Here is a 22,472-nt window from a genome sequence, read left to right on the forward strand (position 1 = left end):
AAACCATGTGCATGGATGTGATCGCTATGAGAAAATAAGGTAGAAAAGAATCTTTTTTGGCTTTAGTCACTGCATCTAACCCAAGTGTGTATGTAATACTCTGATTCTTGTTACAAGTTATAGGATAAAATGTTAGAATACTATTATAAGTGCATACATAACATTTGTTCTTATTTGAAAATGTCTGCCTTATCCTGTTACAGCTAAACTTTTTTGAAAGTTTGATTTTACAGACTTTTTTCTGTCATAGCCTTGAAATTGTTCCTTCTACATGGTGAAAAAAAAAATGAATAATGAATTAATTAAATGAAAGAAGGACAAGTGGGGAAGAGTACTAAAGTTCAGTTATTGTGATTTCTTACATTTAACTTGATCGTAGAGAAGTAATAGACATTATTACAAAATAATTATTAAGAATAAAGATAGGGCATCTGGGTGGCTCAGTTGGTTAAGCGACTGCCTTCGGCTCAGGTCATGATCCTGGAGTCCCGGGAACAAGTCCTGCATCGGACTCCCTGCTCAGCAGGGAGTCTGCTTCTCCCTCTGACCCTCCCCCTCTCATGCTCTCTCTCTCTCTCATTCTCTCTCTCAAACCTTTAAAAAAAAAAATAAGGAATAGTTCCCTTTATTACCTACATATTTAAAAAACAGATTGCTTTTTAAGAATACTACTCTTAGTAAAAAGTCCGACAGAGTCATCCTGAGCAAACACCAGAAGTTTCCAAGTGCTGAATTTAACCTTTATTTAGCAGTGTTTTGGTCTTTTAAGGCATGTTTATGATCTTTAGCCATATTTGATGATATATTTACATGTGTGTCTATATTTTATCAATATAAAAACAAAAACAAGTAATCCAAAATTACTTAATAATTTTATCCACTTCCTGTAGCTTTTCACTACATTGCTTTCAAATAATAAAAGTCATGTGTCAGTATTTTTGCTTTTACAGATTTCTCTCACTGCTTTTAAGCAGTTTGATTGTTATATGCCTTGTAGTTTTTTTGGGGGGGATGCAGGTTTGTTGACTTTCTTGGCTCTGGGTTTATAGATTTCATCAAATTTGGAATTTTTTTAAAAATTTAAATTTTTTTTTGTAAATATTGTCTCAAATATTTTCTTTCTCCCTGTTTTTCTCCTCTCTTTGGGTAATTCCAGTTACACATTTTTATTAGGCCTCTTGAAGTTGTTTCACAGCTCACTGAAGCTCTGTTCATTTTTTCCCCCAACTTTTCCCCCCTCTCTTTATATAATCTCCTTGTCCTTATCTAAAGTGTATAAGCTTTCCTCTATCATCTTAAACACACTGGTCTGTTTATATTGATTATTTTTTCCTTATTATGGATTGTATATTACTGCTTTTTTATTTGCCTAGAAAAAAAAATTTTTTTTAAGATTTTATTTGACAGACAGCGAGAGAGGGAACACAAGCAGGGGGAGTGGGAGAGGGAGAAGCAGGCTTCCCGCTGAGCAGGGAGCCTGATGCGGGGCTTGATCCCTGGACCCCGCGATCATGACCTGAGCCAAAGGCAGACGCTTAATGAGTGAGCCACCCAGGCGCCCCTATTTGCCTAGAAAATTTTATTGGATGCCAGGCAATGTGATTTCTTTTTTTTTACTTCTTTTGGGTGCTCGATATTTTTGTATTTTAATAAATATTTTTTATTTTGTTTTGGGTTAAAGTTATAGTAACTGAAAACATTGTTGCTTTTAGAGCTGACTTTTAAGTTTTATTAGGTAGACAAGAGCTGCTTTTAATCTAGAGCAGAACTTATTGTGATGATGGAAGTTTTTTTTATAAACTTACACTGTCTAGTACAGTAGCTCTCAAGCACATGAAATGTGTTTGGTGAGACTAAGGAACTAAATTTTTAATGAATTTAATTTTTAAAAGGTGCTATATTGGAATAGAAGTAGGGTACCACATTTGAAAATGAAGGTTTAGGGCTACTTTGGCCTCACTAATGAGGTAATACCCTTCTGAGAACTCTGTTAGGAATTCAGTAGGCATTGGGAACACCACATATTACAGCCCTTATTTTAGACCCTGGGGTTGGTCCCCTTGTTACTTTTGAGAAGTACTTTCCTTGGCCTTTGGTGATTTCCTCATATAAAATGCTCAGAGACACTAGGTCTCTGGAGCTCTCTCTCTGCAGATCTCTCCTCCCTGGCAATGTGACCTAAAAACTGCAGCCAGCTGCTTTTGTCTTCCTGGGTTCCCAGTCCCTGTCCCCACCTTGGGTGACTCCTGAGTTGTACCAGTCTGTGGCCTGGGAAACTCTAGGCAATCAGCTGTAGAAGTCCTAGGGCTCGCCTCATTAGCTTTCACTCATGCAGGCATCCCTCTCCTGTCTTCCTAATGGCCATTGTCGGAAAACTATTTAATGTACTTTCCTAGTTTTTAGTTATTTCATGTAGGAGAGTAAATCTGGTTTTTGTTATTTTATCTTGACCAGAAGTGGTAATCCAAACTAGAACAATGTAAACAACGTTGAGAAAATTTTTCTTAGTGGTATTTTTAAGTATTTGGCATTTGCTAGGATAACATTATGTTAAGTTCTTAGCACCTAATAATGATCTTTACTGGTTTTCCTGAAAATACTATGAATACTGTGAATTAATTGTGTGAATTTTTTATTATTTAAGTATTTCATTCTGACTTCTGTAACTGTTTTGACATTTGGGGTTGCTTGGTTGTTTTTGGAAGAAAGTTAATGTATTGTTGCAGACCCAGAGTCAAGAATTTATTGTTTATAGTATTTACAGAATTTTTAAATTTCACAAAAAAATGGAACTCTCTAAAGGCAGTCTGCAGTTAGGAGTGAACTCCAGAAATTGAGATCACAGGGATCTTTTCACACATTCAAAGATAGCTAAAGAGTAGGAAATAATACAAAACATAACTTTTTTTTAAAGATTTTATTTATTTATTTGACAGGGAGAGACACAGCGAGAGAGGGAACGCAAGCGGGGGAGTGGGAGAGGGAGAAGCAGGCCCCCCACGGAGCAGGGAGCCCGATGCAGGGCTCGATCCCAGGACCCTGAGATCATGACCCGAGCCGAAGGCAGACGCTTAATGACTGAGCCACCCAGGCACCCCCATTACATGATTTTTAATACCATGCCATATTCCAAAGTAATGAAAGAAAACATTAATTCAAAGAGTTTATCTTATTAAAGTCCTTATTAGTATTTGTTTTTAAAGTATCTAAGTTTCCTATGTTAAAAATAGCAAAACAAATCTTCATTACCGAAATGTGTTCCTTTCTACTTCTGTTTATAAAATAAGGAGTCTAATATAATGCTTTAGGATGAGTCCTGAGCTTGAATTCCATATTTGCCATTAATAGGTTAGATCAGTAACCTTGCTAAAGCCTGTTTCCTTATTTTGAGAATAATATTCTTTCTTGATACGCATGTTGTGAAGACAAAATTACATGTTGGTGGCAGGCACATTGAACTGTGCCTAAAGTAAAGGAAATTTGGTAATAGTTTCTCCTTGCCTTGAGGTAATACCACTGTAATTTGTAATGTTTTCTAGAGATGGGAATTTAAGTATCTTGGCTTATGAACAGTGGTGATTCCATTACGTTGATACCAGCAAGGATTGACTGTTAGGCTTTACCTCATCAGTTTCTTCTAAATGCATTTACATTCCGTCCGTATTAGTGATAATGTCTTGTGTAATCTTTGTTTTGAAACCTTTGTAGCTTCCTTCTTAATGACTTTGAAAAGCAGTGTATTTTAGGTAATATTTTCTTACAGATACACCAAGTATCACTGCTAAACTAATTAGTGAACAGAAAGATGACAAAGAAAAGAAAAACCATGAAGAGAAAGAAAAAGTTAAGGCAGAAAATGGATTTCAGGACAATTACAGTGTTGTTGTTGCTTCAGGTATGCTTTCTGTTTTTTATAATGTTGATTTTGTTTGAGTTTTTTTTTAAATATGACAATACATATTTATAGGAACGTCATGTAATAAAAAGTATTAATGCAGAAAGCTGACTTGTAATGATGTTTTAATACTGGATGTAAAAACATTGCACCTGAAATCTGTTACTCGTTGGCAGTGTAATTATTACACTTATTTTATATCCAAAACTTAATATAGTTCATCAGATACTGAACATTTGTGAATTGTTTAGGTACTCCATTTAAGCTTGACAATGTACAGAGAATTGTACTCAGTACTGTCAGAAGATGAAGACAAAATGGTCAAGATAACTGATCAATTTGGAGGATATTTTCTGTAACATAAGTGAGATGATTTTAGTTCAAAGAAGAAGGTTTCGTCTGTATTACTTTACTCCTCAAATAGGAGATCTCTGTATTGGTGGAATTTATTCTATTTCAGAGAAGAATTGTGAGATTTCCTGCACATACACAAAAATACTTTCTAGTAAATGGGCAGTCATCTCTATCTCAGAGACAGTAGAATTTAGCATTGTTTTTTACTCTCTTGAAAATAGTTAAAACGTGAAACCAAAATTCATGGTGTGTCATGAAGGGCAAATAAAATTGGGAGATAAAAATCAGAAGAAATATTTCTGTCTTTTGGCATTAGCTAGGAATGTGATGCATTTTAAAAATATTGTAGAAATGCCCTTTTATTTCATTAGTGTGTTGGCTATCTATAGAATCTTCCTGATTCTTTTAGGGCTGAAATCCCAGTCTAAACGGGCTGTGTCAGCTACACCACCTCGTCCGCCATCCAGGAGAGGGAGGACAATGCCTGATAAAATAGGGAGTGCTTCTTCAGGAGCAGAGACTGCCAACAAAATAATTACTGTCCCAGTGTTTCACCTGTTCCACAAACTCTTGGCAGGTAATGTTCACAATATTTAAAAATAAGAAAAATTTTTGAAGACATGTAATTACCAGATTCCTGTTTAATCAAGTGCTTGTGATGAGATAAACATACAGTTCCCTCTAAAAAAAAAAATGAGAAAAGGAGTAACCTTCTACATATCCTTTTTAACATTATAATGTTGCATATTTACAGCTTACTGGTTTCCTAAATTTTGCTGTCAATGTGCTATAAAATCACTAATGTTTCAAAGAGTTCATAACAAGTTGTATAGGAAGCAGTGTGAGGCAGATTTTGAAGAACTGGTTATAGTAGTGGAATTCTTTGCCATACCACTGATAGTTAAGCAATATTTTCTCCGTAGGTGATACATATTCTTTGACGAGTATACTTTCCATTGGTCAAGGTGATACCCAATTTATCTCCATTTTTGTGCCATATTGTTATAATCAAATTGCCAACTAACTTTGAAAGGATTTTCCTTCTTAGCTTTATGTTATTGATTTATAGCAGAGATCAACAATGTATGGCCAGTAGACTGAATCCCTCTCTATTAAAAAAATATTTTTTAAAGTTCATTATTTTTTTTTTAAGATTTTATTTATTTTAGAGAGAGAGAGAGAGCTCAAGCAGGGGGAGGGGCAGAGGGAGAGAAAATCTCAAGCTGACTTGGTGTTGAGTGGAGCCTGATGTGGGGCTCAATCCCACGACCCTACTACGATCATGACCCGAGCTGAAATCCAGAGTCAGACGCTTAACCAACTGAGCCACCCAGGCTCCCCTCTATCTCTAAAAAGGCTTTATTGAAATACAGCTATGCCCATTTATTTGTGTATCGTCCATAGCTGTTTTCATGCCACAGTGGTAGAGTTAGTAGTTGCAGCCGAGACCATAGAGTCTTCATAGCTTAAAATATTTATTATCTGGCCTTTTAGGGAAAAGATTTTGCCAACCCCAGATTTGTAGGAATGTCTGTTTCTTTGTTTCTTGCTATGGCTCAGAAGTTCTTGGTGGGATTTGGTTAGTAACTAATACTTTGTATAGACAATATTGTTCACATGTATCAGAAATAGATTTCTGTAAACTCCATGTGCTGATTTAAAATTTTTAAATTAGTGTCAGAATCAGAAGCTTAAGGTGCAGTTCAGTAAAAACAGTAACTGACTAAATCAAACCAAGTAAATGTCTCCCTCTTGGATTCTAGATTTAACTTAGTTATGTCATTTTTAGGCCAGCCATTGCCCGCAGAAATGACGCTTGCCCAGCTCTTAACTCTCCTTTATGACCGAAAACTTCCTCAAGGTTACCGTTCAATAGACCTGACTGTTAAATTGGGATCTAGAGTTATCACAGACCCAAGTCTGTCAAAAACAGACTCTTTTAAAAGGTTACACCCTGAAAAAGGTATGTATGTGATATTCCTTTAAAATTACAGTCCATGATCCAAGAACTAGGGATTTCTGTAGCTGATGACTTAATTTACTTTGTTTTTATTATATCAAGCTAACAAAGTATTTTTCTTCGTGATGGAATTATTTATAGATATAAAAAATTGCTCTTGTTTTCACTAGAAATTAATCTTAATTTCTCTTACAGCATCACTTATTTTATGAACACATACGCTTTATTGTTAGCCTTTTGCATTCTTTAGTAAATTTTAGAATATTTCCTTTGCTCGGTTTTCAGGAGGATTATTCGGGGGTTTTCTAGTGGTTATAGAATCTAGTTAAGTGTAAACATACTAACCTTTTGGTTTTCTTTGGTGAGTGATTCAAAGTTAAATCAATATGGTGTAATTTTTTTTTTAATATTTTATTTATTTATTTGACACACAGAGAGAGAGAGCGAGAGCAGGAACACAAGCAGGGGGAGTGGGAGAGGGAGAAGCAGGCTTCCCGCAGAGCAGGGAGCCCGATGTGGGGCTCGATCCCAGGACCCTGGGATCATGAACTGAGCCGAAGGCAGACGCTTAATGACTGAGCCACCCAGGCACCCAGTATGGTGTAATTTTTAGTTCTCAGTATGAGAAGTCTTTGTTGGTATTCAGTTTTTCCTAATTGGATACTTCAGAACATGATGTACATATGTTAGTATTTGCTTTCTCTGCAGACTTACTTATTTTTACATACATTATAATTTAGAAATAGGACAATGCTTCTCAAACTTAAAAAATATGCTTATAAATTACCTATAGAACACTGTTAAAATGCAGATTCTTATTCAGTAGGTCAGGGGTGGGACCTGAGATTCTACATTTCAGAAGCTCTTAGATGATGCCAGTGCTCATATGCCAATGACTATACTTTGAGTAGCAGGACTTTGAGAGGCAACATCAGAAATGATTTAAAAATTACTGTAGCATCTAGCCTTAAAGCTTTATCTGAATAACCTAAGATATTTATGCTCTTTTGTGGAGTAGAGAGGTGACAATAAGATCTGCTTTGTAAATGAAAGATTATAATAAAAAGAGACCCTTTCTCACCTGTTATTTGTAATTTATTGTTCTAGATCATGGAGACTTACTTGGTAGCTGTCCAGAAGATGAGGCTCTCACTCCAAGTGATGAATGTATGGATGGGATATTGGATGAATCTTTACTTGAAACCTGTCCCATTCAGTCACCATTACAAGTTTTTGCAGGAATGGGTGGACTGGCTCTTATTGCAGAAAGACTACCCATGCTATATCCAGAAGTAATTCAACAAGTAAGATAAGATTCCTAATTGAATATATCATTCCATGGCAAAGCCCTTTGTTCTCTTTTATTGCTTTTTTAAAAAAACTCACTTGTGTTAACCTTTTGGGAGTACCCTTTCCCTTACACTCCTTGAGCATCATATAATTTCAAAGGTCAGCCTGTACAGAGTTTTGTGAGAATTAGTTGGTACCAAAAAAATGCTGACGGCCGAGCACATTTGCCAAACTCATTATGCTGCAGCATTTACCTTGATTTTATGGTCGTCACACTGTAGCATTTTTATTTCTGTGCTTCTTCGGGCATATTAATTATGGATATTACTGGAAATGGGAGAGTAAGATGGTAGTGTATACTGCTATCCAAATGCACTGTCTTTTTGTTTAACTGTTTTTCCTGTTTTAGGTACCATTTCTATTTCAGGTAGCTTTAAAAACGTACTGCTTTGACCTCTTTACTGTTAATTAATTTTGCTATTATGGATGTATGTATTTTCAGTGCTCTTTTATTAATGTGGAGGGAGTATGGCTCATGGAAAGTTGTAATTACAAAGCACTTTATGTTTATTGAATGAAGTAGGGGAATTATTCCCTGTAATTTCATGTACTTAGTATATATATATATATATTAGATTCCTAGGGCTGCTGCAACAAAGGACCACAAACTGAATGGCCTAAAAAAACAGAAATTTATTCTTTTACAGTGTAGGGAAGCTCTAAGTCTGAAATCAGGTTGTCACCAGACCCATGGCCCCTGTGCAGACTGTGGGGAAGAATCCATCCTTGTCTCTTCTTAGCCACTGGTGGTTGCTGGCACTTGGCATTCATTGGCTTGTAGCTCCACCAGTCAGATTTCTGCGTGTATTTTCACACGGCCATCTTTCTCGTCAAAGACATCGAAGACAGTTGTCATGGATTTAGGATCCACCCTGATCCATCTGCAGGGACCCTAGTTCCATACTGATGTAGAGTAAGAAATGAATGAATAAATAGGTGGAGAAGAAGGGAACATTTTTACTTACAGTTCAGGGCCAACTAATAAATGTAGAAGGAATGATGGAAAGTCACCGTTTGACACCCAATGTAATAATTACTGTTTTAGGCAAGAATTTTTAAAATGCTAATTCTAATTGATCAAAGTTTGGGGAGAAACAAGATACATAGCCTCAAAGACTCTGTCTACAGATTCTTAACTAATTATAAAGGATAAAATAATAACTTTATAAATAAATGTATGGATGTGTGTATCTAAAGTAGAGATACTTGGCAGATACCACCACACTCATGATATAATTTAATTCCTGATGATTTGGAAGCTTTTTAAAAATACGTCCCTTTATTGGTCCTTTTATTCCTGTATTTGAAAGAGATCGTTTAAAATCACATCTTTAATTTGAACCTAATGTTGAAACACACAAATAGCCAAGCAAAAATTTTCTTTTTTTTTAGGTGAGTGCTCCAGTGGTAACTTCTACCACTCAGGAAAAGCCAAAAGATAGTGATCAGTTTGAATGGGTGACCATTGAACAGTCAGGGGAATTAGTTTATGAAGCACCAGAAACCATTGCAGCTGAACCTCCACCTATCAAATCAGCAGTACAGACCATGTCTCCCATTCCTGCCCATTCTTTGGCTGCTTTCGGATTATTTCTTCGTCTTCCGGGCTATGCTGAAGTCCTACTGAAAGAGAGAAAACACGCCCAATGCCTTCTGCGACTGGTATTGGGAGTGACGGATGATGGAGAAGGAAGTAAGTGTTTAGAATTATTAATGAAATTTAACATAGGTTGTGTAAAAGTTATTCAGATCAGTGCTTATTATTCATTATTTCTTTCACAGGAAAGCTACTAGATCATTTGTTCTTGGTAGTTTCATTCTAATGATACATATAACAAGCCCTAAAGAATCTTCATTTTCATTACTTTTTCATTCAAAATGTATTCATTGTTTACAAAACTGCTGGACGGCATCAGAGGCAGCCAAAAATGAAGCAGGTATTTGGATCCTGCCCTCATGCAGCTGATGTTCTCCAGTAGTAGCAACAGCAGTACATCTAAGCACAGACTTAACAAGTTACAGAAGACTTGCGAGAAGTACAGTACTGTGAAGGCTCACGGGTATGAGACTGTTTCCTTACTACCCAGCTATGTGAGTAAAGTGGCAGAGTAACTTTTAGTAGGGCCTTGAAGGATAGTCTATTTAAATAGGCTGAGATGAGCTAGAAAGAAGATGATTTGAGCAGTGTTTGTGTGCTCAGATTAAATGAGAGAGGATAAGTTAGCTGATGAAAATTTACATAAAAAGTACTGAGAGCTCATTCTAAAAACTATTATTGATAACAGATTGTGGAAAGTCTTATTAAGAACTTCAGATTTTAGAGCGCCTGGGTGGCTCAGTTGGTTGGGCGACTGCCTTCGGCTCAGGTCATGATCCTGGAGTCCCGGGATCGAGTCCCGCGTTGGGCTCCCCGCTCAGCGGGGAGTCTGTTTCTCCCTCTGACCTTCCCCCCTCTCATGTGCTTTCTCTCTCTGTCCAATAAATAAAAAAAATCTTTAAAAAAAAAAGAACTTCAGATTTTTTTCTGAATAGTAATGAAAATTTATTAAAACGTATGAACCAAGTCATGATATGATGATAATCTTTCTTAAGAAAGTGAATCTGGAAGCAGTGTTTAGACTAAAGAGAACAGAATGTGGAAAGTAACATTATATAATAATTTATTTTGTAATATAATAATATTACAGAATAATAATAAAAAAAGATAGTAGGAAGGGAAAAAATGAAGGGGGGAATTGGAGGGGGAGATGAACCATGAGAGACTATGGACTCTGAGAAACAAACTAAGGGTTCTAGAGGGGAGGGGGGTGGGGGATGGGTTAGCCTGGTGATGGGTATTAAAGAGGGCACGTATTGAATGGAGCGCTGGGTGTTATACGCAAACAATGAATCATGGAACACTACATCAAAAACTAATGATGTAATGTATGGTGATTAACATATAATAAAACAAAATTTAAAAAAACTATGGCAATTGTTTCCATTGGGCTGGCAATTTTATTTAATATAAAGGAACATAAAAGAAAAGTCATAATTTAGGGTAGCCTAGCAAGTAGATTTTCAATCAGTTTACCTGTGATTATTCAGTTAATAACCATTCCATCTGAAAATTAATTGTTCTTAATTTTAAAATCACATGGTTTTGATTAGAGGTGAAATCTGTCACGTGCCAGTTAGAATACTGTTAAACCCTTACTACAAAGTATATTTAATCTAATAAAACTATGTGAATTTATTTGTGGATCCTATAACTCTGAAGCTATTGAATATTCAAAGTACATATTTTACAAAAAGCACATTCTTTTCTTTTGAATTTTCATGTTGATGGAATTCTTAAAAAATGGTGACATTGGGACACCTGGGTAGCTCTGTCAGTTAAGCATCTGCCTTTGGCTCAGGTCATGATTCCAGGGTTCTGGAATCAAGTCCCGCATTGGGCTCCCTGCTCAGCAGGGTGCCTGCTTCTCCATCTGCCTGCCGCTCTCCCCCTGCTTGTATGCACACTCTATTGCTATGTCTCAAATAAATAAATAAAATCTTTTAAAAAAATGGTGACATTATTTTAAATGTTTTTCTAATAACTTATTAAATTACATACTATAAATAGTCTTGGTTGTTTGGTTTCATATATAAACTATATACCTATTTCAGTAGATCAGGAATTTTTTTTAATTTAAGTAGATAAAGAGATACGTTTTATTTTGGTACTCTATCACAAAATGATAGGTGTAACCCTAAGCAGAAAATTGTCTTTATATCATTTCACCCTTTTTTTAGTGAATATACAGTGAATGTTTATTAAAAAGTATAATACTGATATCCATTGTCTCATCCACCGTTCATATAGTGGTGGTTTTTATTTTGGTTTGGTTTGGGTTTTTTGTGTTTAACGTTCCTTTCTAAAGCTAGATGTAGTAGCAAACTGTATCACAGACCAAATAAAATGGTTTCACTCTTTCATTACTTGTTCATGGTGGAAAGAAACTATTCCCAAGGCAAGCAGGAACTTTCAGTGCTTCTATTTTAGTTGTTAGGTTTCCGTTCAGTTTCTCATTTATAATAATATTGACGTAGTCTATATTAATTATCATATGTATATATTTCAACTTTTGTTTACATATACTATGTCTTAAAGAGATTTTCCAGATACTTCTTATTATTAAACTTCCAGATATTATTCTGTTTGTGGTCTTTGGGTTGTTTTTTTTTTAAATAAATTTAATGATATATGTTATGTTGTCACTATTAATTTGTGACCTGTATATTGTTCTTTATTGTGTTCTTAAATATTTTTAATTTTGAGTTCTCTTTTCTTAATCTAGGTCATATTCTGCAATCTCCATCAGCCAATGTGCTTCCAACTCTTCCTTTCCATGTCCTTCGTAGCTTGTTTAGCACTACACCATTGACAACTGATGATGGTGTACTTCTAAGGCGGATGGCATTGGAAATTGGAGCACTACACCTCATTCTTGTCTGCCTCTCTGCTCTGAGCCACCATGCCCCACGAGTTCCAAACTCTAGTCTCAATCAAGCAGAGGTAGGTTGGTTCAGTTTTAATTATTTAGATTATGAAAAAGGTAAGTTAAATTCATGGAGTACAGAATAGGGTTTTTCTGAAATAATATTTCAGAGATTCATGTATTCCTTTTTTGTTTCTAAAAGGATATTTAAAAGAGAAACTATGAACTAAGTGTTTTCTTCTCCATTAGGCTCTTTTAGAAACCATAAGTTAATCCATCTATAGCTTAAGAAGCTTTCCCATTTACCAGGATATGCTGAATTTATACGGTGATCTCTCTAGAAAATCCAAAAATAATTAATGGTGTAAGTGAGTTTAATGAGGATACAGTATCCAGGTTCAGTATTTAAAATAAGTTAACTCTGGGGCGCCTGGGTGGCTCAGTCGTTACGCGTCTGCCTTCGGCTCAGGTCATGATCCCAGGGTCCTGGGATGGAGCCCCGCATCGGGCTCCCTGCTCAGCGGGAAGCCTGTTTCTCCCTCTCCCACGCCCCGTTTGTGTTCCCTCTCTCGCTGTCTCTCTCTCTGTCAAATAAATAAATAAAATCTTTAAAAAAATAAATAAAATAAGTTACTTCTGTATACCAGCAAGAAACATAAAATGAACTTTTTAAAGATACTTTTTTTAGCACCAAAAGGAGAAAATATCTGTGAATGAATCTAAAAAAATATGTGCAAGACATTTATGCATGAAATATGTGAAGTTTTTTAAAGAAACACTAGTCTTTAATAAACTGAGATCTTTGCTCATTTTATTTCCATGGGCACAGAAAATAGAACAGTTCAATAATATTTCTTATCAAAGTGATCTTTATGTTTGATGGAATTTCCTTTTTATTTTAGAGGAAATTGACAAGCCAGTTCTAATATTTTTGGGGAAATGCAAAGGCTCAAGAATAGCCAAGGCAGTTTCAAAGAACAGTATACCTAGTAGACTTACTATCAAAATTCATTATTAAGCTGTGGTATTAGTACAAGGATAGATTAGAAGCCCAGCAAACAATAGAGACTCCCTGTGTGTTTGGTTATCTGATATGACAATAGTAACTCTGCAACATAATGGAGTAAGTATGATCTTATCAGTAAATGATGGTGGGGTCACTTAAATGTTCTTGTGGAACAAAAATGAATCTTTAAACCTTAATGTACTCTACATGCAAAAATTAATCTAACTAGGTGATAGATCTAAATGTATAGTGCCCTTTTACAAAATATAACAGTGCCCTTTTACAAAATATAACAGTGCCCTTTTACAAAACATATACAGATATCTTTATGATCTTAGAGTAGACAGACTTCTTGAAAAGAATATTTAAAAAAGCACTAACCCGTAAGGGGAAAAAATTGAAAAAAAGCAACTATGTTAAAATTAAAAACTTTTTTCATCAAAAACACTAAGGATAGTGGAAAGGGAAGTCACACAATGGGATACCATACGTAAATCTATATGGGAGACTATAGTTGGTTGTATCTGATGAAGAACTTCTATTCAGAATATTTGGAGAGCTTCAAAAATTACAAGAGGAAAAGGCAGAAAACCCAATAGAAAAATAGGTGAAAGGCTAGAATGGGCACTTACAAGAGGGGCTACCTAAATATCCAATAAATGTGAAAAGATGATCTGTTTCATTAGTTACCAGAAAAGTACAAATGAAACCTCTAATACACTACAACTACACACCCATCAGAAGGGGTAAAATTCCAAAACCACAATATCAAATATTGTCCCATCATCATTTGTCATAATTTAAAGTGAGTAGGATGGATAAAGTAATGTGGAGACAGTAGAAAGGATAAGGAAATTGTAGTCTACTATAAAATGGAATACTTTCAGGTGATGAAAGTAAACGGCAACAGCCACCTACACACAATAGCAGTGATGCATTTCACAAGCACAACTAAAATGCCGTGCATAGTGGGATGTAGATACAGCGTGATTCCATTTTTATAATGTTCAAAACTAGACAAATTGAAACTATAGTAGCTAGAGTTTCATGCTTAGGTGGTAAAATTATAAAGAAGAGTAAGGAGGTAATGAGTATAAAAAATCAGGATTATAGTTAACTTTGTGGAGGAATTGAAGGTTTGTCGAAGGCAATGGAGCAGTGGCAAAGTCTTAGGTGCAATAATCTAATTCTTGACCTGCATAGTTAAGTTTTTGCAGTTCATTAAATTTTTTTGTTTTTTTCTGTGTATATGTTATACTTTATAGATTTTAATACATAACTTTATCAATGTTATTCTACTGTTAACTGTTTATATGGTAATGAAATTGTCATTCATTTAACAGTTTATCTTATAAAATGTGAAAGATGGCATTTTTAGTCATTTATCCATAAAACTAAATTGCAGGTCAATTTATGAAAGTGTTGTACATAATATTCTTCCTTAGAAAATATTCCCATTAAAAGAAATGAAAAGAGGGGCGCCTGGGTGGCTCAGATGGTTAAGTGTCTGCCTTCAGCTCAGGTCATGATCCCAGGGTCCTGGGATCGAGTCCCACATCGGGCTCCCCGCTCCATGGGAAGCCTGCTTCTCCCTCTCCCACTCCCTCTGCTTGTGTTCCCTCTTTCGCTGTGTCTCTCTCTGTCAAATAAATAAATAAATAAATAAAATCTTTAAAAAAATAAAAGAAATGAAAAGCATTGGTATTACTTTTAAATAACCCTTGAAACTAATCTTAATTGCAAATGTTTTTGAGTGTACATAGTATATTTAGTGAAAACTCTTTAAAAGAGGATGCTTGTTATAGAATTAATTTTAATTTTACTGTCCACAAAAATAATAATAAAGAATCGACCTTTACAGAGTTTGAGGTTATGTTAATAAAGCCAGCGGTTCTCAGTAATTTCTTTTGTCTATACACCATTCACATTTTTAATATGTCCTCTTTTGCTAAAAGAGATTTTTCTATACATCACATTCTGAATAAGAAAGAAATTGAGAATTATTCCTTCTAGAAATAGAAGCAATCTTGCTTACTATGATTGAAAACATAGGACACCATTATAGAATTCTCCTAAGATACGCTTGTACTAGATTCATCCTAAGGGATCTGGGTCATATCCGTATTCCTTTCACTGTTTTCTCTATTTAATTTTATTTTATTTTATTTTTTTTTTTAAAGATTTTATTTATTTATTTGAGAGAGAGAATGAGAGACAGAGAGCATGAGAGGGAGGAGGGTCAGAGGGAGAAGCAGACTCCCTGCCGAGCAGGGAGCCCGATGCGGGACTCGATCCCGGGACTCCAGGATCATGACCTGAGCCGAAGGCAGTCGCCCAACCAACTGAGCCACCCAGGCGCCCTCTATTTAATTTTAAGTCATTGACACTGTAGTCTTTACTCCGTGTTTTACTGATAAATATTTAAAAATTTTTATTTATTTATTTATTTTTTTAAGATTTTATTTATTTATTTGACAGAGAGACAGACAACAAGAGAGGGAACACAAGCAGGGGGAGTGGGAGAGGGTGAAGCAGGCTTCCCACGGAGCAGGGAGCCCGATGCGGGGCTCGATCCCAGGACCCTGGGATCACGACCTGAGCCGAAGGCAGATGCTTAACGACTGAGCCACCCAGGCGCCCCTATTTATTTATTGTTAAATAGACACATTGGTTCTCCATTTTCCCCTTCCCCCAGTCCCTGGCAACTACCAGTCTGTGTTCTGTCTCTCTGTATTTACCTACTGTGGGTATTTAATATAAATGGAATGGTTTAGTATGTTATCTTTTGTGTCTGTCTTCTTTGACTTAGCGTGTTTTTGAGGTTCATCCACAAAATAGCGTACATGTATCATATTTTATTACTTCTTATGGCTGAGTAATTCTATTGTATGTATATATATCACAGTTTGTTTATACATTCTTCCATTGATGGGTATTTGGGCTGTTTTGATTTTTTGGCTATTATGAATAGTCTTGCTGTGAAAACACATGGACCTGTATTTGAGTATCAGTTTTTATTTCTTTGGTTATATACCTAGGAATGGAATTGCTGGGTCACATAGTAATCCTTTATTAAATTTTTTGAAGAGTCCTCAGACTATTTTCTATAGCAGTTGAACAATTTATGTTTGTACTGATAAATATTTTTGAGGGTAAATAAAATCAAATAGTAAGAAGTTTTCGTTTTTTGTTATAAGCCACAGGTATCAAGCTCTCATAACCCTACATCAACAGAAGAACAGCAACTGTACTGGGCCAAAGGGACTGGCTTTGGGACAGGCTCTACAGCTTCTGGATGGGACGTGGAACAAGCCTTAACCAAACAGAGGCTGGAGGAGGAGCATGTCACCTGTCTTCTGCAGGTGTGCTTACAAAATTGATATTGTCAGGGATAATAGTTAAATTATTTTTTTTCTATTTGTATTGATTTTTAAGTATTGATAACTATCCTACTCATCCTCAGCTACTTCTGTAAAACATATTACGCTCCTTCCTCTCAGTACATTTAAGATACCACTGGACAAAGATTGTTCTTCCCTACTTGTAACTATAAATTTTTTCCCTCAATTAGCTTCTTCACTGAGAGGAAAATGACAAAGGTGAAATTATCCAGTAACTGGAAAATGTACCATATCTACCTCCCTCCAGTCATCTTTTCATCTAAAGTGCTGTGTCTGGACTCTTAAGGAAAAAAAAAACATTATTTATATCTTTGTTTCTCATACTGCTTTATTACTTTTCTAGAATCAGGCAAGTTGAACGAGTACAGAAAATCCCACAGCACCAGTATGAGAAGGGGAGGTGCTTAAATATTAGCTTTAGTCCCTGCATCAACTAATTGACTAAAAGAGGTCAAATCTTGGAGCGTTATTTTCTGCAATTGTAGAATGATAGGCTCATTCTAGTATAAAATTCTAAGATCACTCTCAAAATGTAAACTGAATCTAGTCATTACAATAAATAATATCAGAATTGCTGCTAAGGTTTTAGTTTGTGTTCTCAGGTGGACTCTTTTCTATGTCTGACTGAATACAGTACACCATCATGCTAAAAGCACACCCTTCTCTTTTGAAAATCTGAAGAAAAGAATATCTTGTTTTTAAAAGATAGACAGTGACTGACTTGAAAATATAAACTCTTGGTACTCAGATTTAATATCTAACAAAACGTGGGTTTTTAAAGTGTGTGAAGCTAAAATCCAATGTAAACCCAACAATTGTTATTTTTAGGTTCTTGCAAGTTATATAAATCCTTTGAGTGGTGCAGTGAATGGAGAAGCCCAGTCATCTCATGAGAATCGAATCCAGAACAGTAATGCCCTTCCTTCTGTACTTCTAGAGCTGCTCAGTCAGTCTTGCCTCATCCCAGCGATGTCCTCTTACCTACGAAATGATTCAGGTAAATCACATTGTCATTAGTCCTTTGTTGACTTATTTTATCATCTGTTAAAATAATAAGGTACAATTGAAGTATTTGGTATTAGTCTTCCCCAATATATGTAGGTATAAGATTAATGGATTTATTTCTTAAAAATTATTCTGGAGATACTTAGTAGTTTTTAGGGGCTCCTAATTGGATAACTGTGTTGTGACCTGTTCTGGAACACAAAATGAAAGTTTTCATTATCCCTTTGTTTTAACCTGTGAATGTACTGTTTTTAAAAATAAGGTATAACTGAAAATAATAGGGCAAAGGTGGGCAGCTTCATGACCGTATTCTGAGCTAAATATGGTTGGTTGAACTTCTGTGCATTTTAATGTTTGTCTCAAACACTATACAATTTCAGATGATGGTAATTTGAAGAAAGGCAGATAATATAAATTATTCTAATCCATAGGTACTTGATAATAAGTACTAAGTTTTACAAATTCAATAATAAAAGTACTATAGTTACTTACTTTCCATTATGCAACTGATAATTGAAACTAGTTATAATTCTGAAATTAGTTCCAAGAATTGGTATTCTTTTCCCAAATAATAATAGAAAGTTATATTTTGTTTACAGTTATTGCCAAAAAAACAAAAAACAAAAAACAAACCAAGCAGTTAATATCTCCTCCTTTTAGCCAAGAATTTTTAGGTTTTTTGTTTTTGTTTTCAGCCGTCTGTTCTGCTTCTTATCTCTGCCTTTATTCATATTCTTACTTGTAAAAATAGAGGTTTACCTATTTAATTAGATTATTAAGGAAGGATAGGTAAGGAAAGTGATGGGAATAAATCTTGAAGTCTGTTTGGTGCTTGGTAGCAGTTTAATGCACAGTTGGATGGATGGAAAAAGCTCCTTGTATTTGAAAAGGGGTAATTGCCCCTTATCTTCTACCATTGTGGAGATTATTGGGCTTAAAAGCAGATAGTTCTCTAGTCTACCTTAAACTTCCTCATAAAAATGTTGAGGTGATATATTATTTAGATTGATTTTGTTTTTCCTCTGACGTATTTCATACATCACATTTGTCTTTTTTTAAAGTAGATGTCAAATATACAGTATATTTTTTGATTAAGTAAAATATTTAGAGCTATAAAACAGATATTGGTACCAAAATTTAATATTGGATTGTATAAAGAAATTGAATAGAGTGATAAGGTTTTTCTTTATCTCCTTCCACATTATTAAAATATAATTTTATTAATTATTTCACTTTCAAAATGTATATCCTCAAAAATTTTAAAACTTGTTCTATAATTCAGCCTTTGTATAACACTGAGTTTTTATGTTTATGGTTCAGGGTCAGAAAGGAAATCCAGTATTATCTACTTTTACTATTTAAAATAATGTATTCATGTAAGGTGCAATTTCTGGTAAGTATGTATGTTAATAAATTGTGATTTTGGTAACCATCTGGAATTACAGAGACTTTGATACTCTATCTTGGAGCTATTTTAGAATATTAATATGACAAATCAGAGTTTGACCTTTCCTTTGTGACATACTATTTACCTGTAAAAGGTGGGTTTTTTTTTTTTTTTCCTCAGCCCAAGGTTTAGATTTGTGCTTGAATCTGGTACCTTGTCCAGTGGTATAATTGGAATTGATACATTCATATTTGTGCTAACAAATTATTTTGAAATAATATTTTAAGATAAAGTGAGTTAAGATGAGTAGGTCAGATAATTTGGTAGCACACCTCTTAAATGATGTTTTCAGTGATCAGAGAAAATATTTCTTGAGTTTGGGATGTATTCTGATCGTTTGTTGGTGAGAAAAGTATGCTCATTTAGAATATTCTAAATATGAATTGTTTTTCAGGAAAATACAGCTTCATGTTACATTAGTAAATGTGTTACTTATATAATCAATTTTGGTTAAAATGTTAATTAGTTTTTTAGGTAGCATTTTAAAATCTGAACAAATTATCTAGTCATTTTTCTTGGAACTTAGTAAATTCCAATTTTAAGGGGCACCTGGATGGCTCAGTTGGTTAAGGAGCTGCCTTTGACTCAGGTTATGAGCCCAGGATCCTGGGATTGAGCCCCACATCGGGCTCCCTCCTTGATGGGCAGCCTGCTTCTCCCTCTCCACCACTTGTGCTCTATTATACTCTCTCTCTCTTTCTCTCTCTAACAAAATCTTTTTTAAAAATTCCAATTTTAGAAAATTAGTCTATATCCATTTTCCAGTTTTATCATTTGCCTATAGCATATTATTTTTGGCAATTTGGGGTAAAGTATCCAGTCTAGAATCTTCTACTTTATTTAGTTGTCATATCTCTTCTCCTTTAATCTGAAACATTTCCCAGCTTTTCTTTGTCTTTCATAATATTGACATTTTTACAGAGTACACCATTTATTTCATTGACTCTCTGGCAAGTTGGTATTTAAGTGTGAGAGCAGTGCTAATAATTTCACTTGTGACATTATATTCAAGGAATGGTTTGCTTACATCACTAGCAGATAATATACAGAAACACAGGCATAATGCAATAGGCTCTTTTAAGAGCTATAGTCAATAGTGCACATTTCCTTTCTGTTATATGTTTTTAAATGATAGGCGATCAAGACAAGAAAATATAGAAACATACAGTAGTTTATGCTCCACTTTTCATTGATCTGCCATTAACTGTTGAATATGGTTTCTTACTCCCTTCCCACCTCCTTTTTGTCCTTTTTCTTTTCCGGCTCCTAATGTACAAGTTAGGTACTTGAAAATCCTTTAACTTTTCTTTTCGATTACTGTTAAAAATTGATATGAATACCAGATTCTACTCCTTGTTTCTTTTAATAAAGCCTTCAAGTTCTCATATTGGAAGGCTTGCATTGTAACAAGGAGGTTAGCAATAAGTCTGTTTTATTTTGGTGAAAGTTTAAAAATTGGCCAAAAATTTTAAGCGATTAACAATATGCTGACCATACTGATAAGCAGTAATTGCACATAGTAATTGATCTTCACTTTTAGCTGTGAACATCTTTGCATCGGAGGTAAAAAAAATGAATACTGTCAGTTGCAAAATTATTACCAACATAAAGAGTGCATACTGATTCCTTAGGGGAAAGGACAACCTTTTTTCCATTATTGACCTTCTAACGGTCTATAACTGAGATACTGATCCTATTCTTCAGAGAGAGGTACTGGCTATATTTATCATTAAATTTGTTAAATTTATTTTCATTTTTTTTTAAGATTTTATTTATTTGACAGAGAGAGAGAGCGAGAGAGGGAACACAAGTAGGGGGAGTGGGAGAGGGAGAAGCAGGCTCCCCGCTGAGCAGGGAACCCGATTAAATTTGTTAAATTTAGTCAATAAGTAATTCTCAACATTTTTACTTGTAGCATGATAATATCTTTGCATTATTCATCCAGTATGTTAGTTTTAGGTAAATTTGTAAAATTTAAAAATTACTTGATGCTCTTACGAATGTGTATATATCTGGAGCTTTATACAGACTTACTATTGTTAGGAGAAAATCCTAATATTTTTTTTTTTTAAAGATTTTATTTATTTATTTGACAGAGAGACAACGAGAGAGAGAACACAAGCAGGGGGAGTGGGAGAGGGAGAAGCAGGCTTCCTGCAGGGCAGGGAGCCCGATGCGGGGCTCGATCCCAGGACCCTGGGATCACGACCTGAGCCGAAGGCAGATGCTTAACGACTGAGCCACCCAGGCGCCCCAATATTTCTTTTTTTGTAAATTAACTGTTTCAAGAGGAATTTATTATTATTATTATTAAATATAATGTATTATTTGTTTCAGGGGTACAGGTCTGTGATTCATCAGTCTTACACAGTACATAGCGCTCACCACAACACATGCATACCTCCCCAGTGTCCATCACCCAGCCACCCCACCCCCCCACCCCCCCCACTCCAGCAACAGTTTGTTTCCTAAGATTAAGAGTCTCTTATGGTTTGTCTCTCTCTCTGGTTTCTTCTTGTTTTATGTTTTTCAGGAGGAATTTTTAATAACCTGATAGTAGTTTTCTTACCTTTCCTACCTTTTCATATATTGGCCTCTCTCTGTTGGCCTGAAATGGGTAGAGAAGAAAATGTAAAAGTTTGTCATAAGTTACAGAATGAAGAAATTTTTGGAGTCTTTGGTTTGGCGGTATCACAGGGGCAGTATAAGTCTTCATATTTAGTCTTCAGATTTTCAAATGTTACAGCATGGTTCCAGTTACTTAAAATAGATGAGTACATTTGAAGCTTATTTTAAATAGTTCTTTTTATGCTAACTAAAATAAAGACATCTGTTAGTGTTCTTATTTGGTTTTGTACATTAGATCAACATGAAATCAGTAACATAACTCGGTGTTGGCCAACTACATGTATCAAACAGTTGTTAGAAAAACTGTAAAACAGCAAATGGAAGCTAGAGCTTCAAGGTGGGTAATTCAAACAAATAAGTGAATTAAGTGTTTTATCTCCAATATCAATTTTCAAAGGAATGATAAAAACCCTTAAAGAGAGAAAGTAGTTAGGTAGATAGGAAAATCGTTGTATAAAGAATATGTCATTTTAACTTCTGTCTCTCAACATTCTGACTTCTCATAGCCATGTTATTTTGAAAGCTGCCTTGTAAACAAGGATCATTTTTTATTCAAGCCGTGGTTATTAACATTTATGCTATTCAGTAAGCATGCTGTTACCCTGCTGTCCACTAGATGGGGATCCTGTTTCATTGCTAGCAATACTTGGTTAAAAAAAAAACAAAGTATGAATGTAGAATGTTACTTTAGGGTTCCTCACCCTCACCTTGTCTCTGTACCATTTTGGAAAATGACATACTGTATTTTCACAAAGCAACATCACTGAGCACATTAAATTACTTGCCATTAATTATCATAGTGTTATAAAATCTCTACCATTTTAGTGATGGTTTCATAGCATGGAGGTAAATATAATTTCAGAAAGGGAAATTTGAGTTTTCCTGTTAAGTCTCAAACTTTCTCATTTTCTTGAAAATTAGCGGAGTACAAAAAAATTTGGACTGCTTGCCTATATTTAGTGT

The 22,472-nt window shown here is 35.0% G+C and overlaps 1 protein-coding gene across 11 annotated transcripts in view; it reads left to right on the top strand.

Annotated features, from left to right (window-relative positions):
* BIRC6 (baculoviral IAP repeat containing 6) overlaps nucleotides 1-22,472 on the top strand; it is a 227,097-nt gene that overhangs the window by 149,830 nt on the left and 54,795 nt on the right. For 10 of the 11 annotated variants that reach the window (XR_013441642.1, XM_078056150.1, XM_078056152.1 and 7 more), the window contains 8 exons: nucleotides 3,764-3,895; nucleotides 4,659-4,826; nucleotides 6,039-6,212; nucleotides 7,317-7,513; nucleotides 8,952-9,252; nucleotides 11,882-12,099; nucleotides 16,226-16,390; nucleotides 17,258-17,426. Coding sequence is in view for 10 of the 11 variants with exons in the window: in XM_078056150.1 (XP_077912276.1) it covers nucleotides 3,764-3,895; nucleotides 4,659-4,826; nucleotides 6,039-6,212; nucleotides 7,317-7,513; nucleotides 8,952-9,252; nucleotides 11,882-12,099; nucleotides 16,226-16,390; nucleotides 17,258-17,426 (1,524 nt within the window). In the remaining variant the exon portion in view is untranslated. Of the gene's footprint in view, nucleotides 1-3,763; nucleotides 3,896-4,658; nucleotides 4,827-6,038; nucleotides 6,213-7,316; nucleotides 7,514-8,951; nucleotides 9,253-11,881; nucleotides 12,100-16,225; nucleotides 16,391-17,257; nucleotides 17,427-20,977; nucleotides 21,213-22,472 lie in introns of those variants that run through there. The other variant, XM_078056159.1, reaches the window with a different exon arrangement.

This window comes from Halichoerus grypus, chromosome 10 (assembly GCF_964656455.1).
Source record: "Halichoerus grypus chromosome 10, mHalGry1.hap1.1, whole genome shotgun sequence".
Taxonomy (NCBI): Eukaryota; Metazoa; Chordata; class Mammalia; order Carnivora; family Phocidae; genus Halichoerus; species Halichoerus grypus.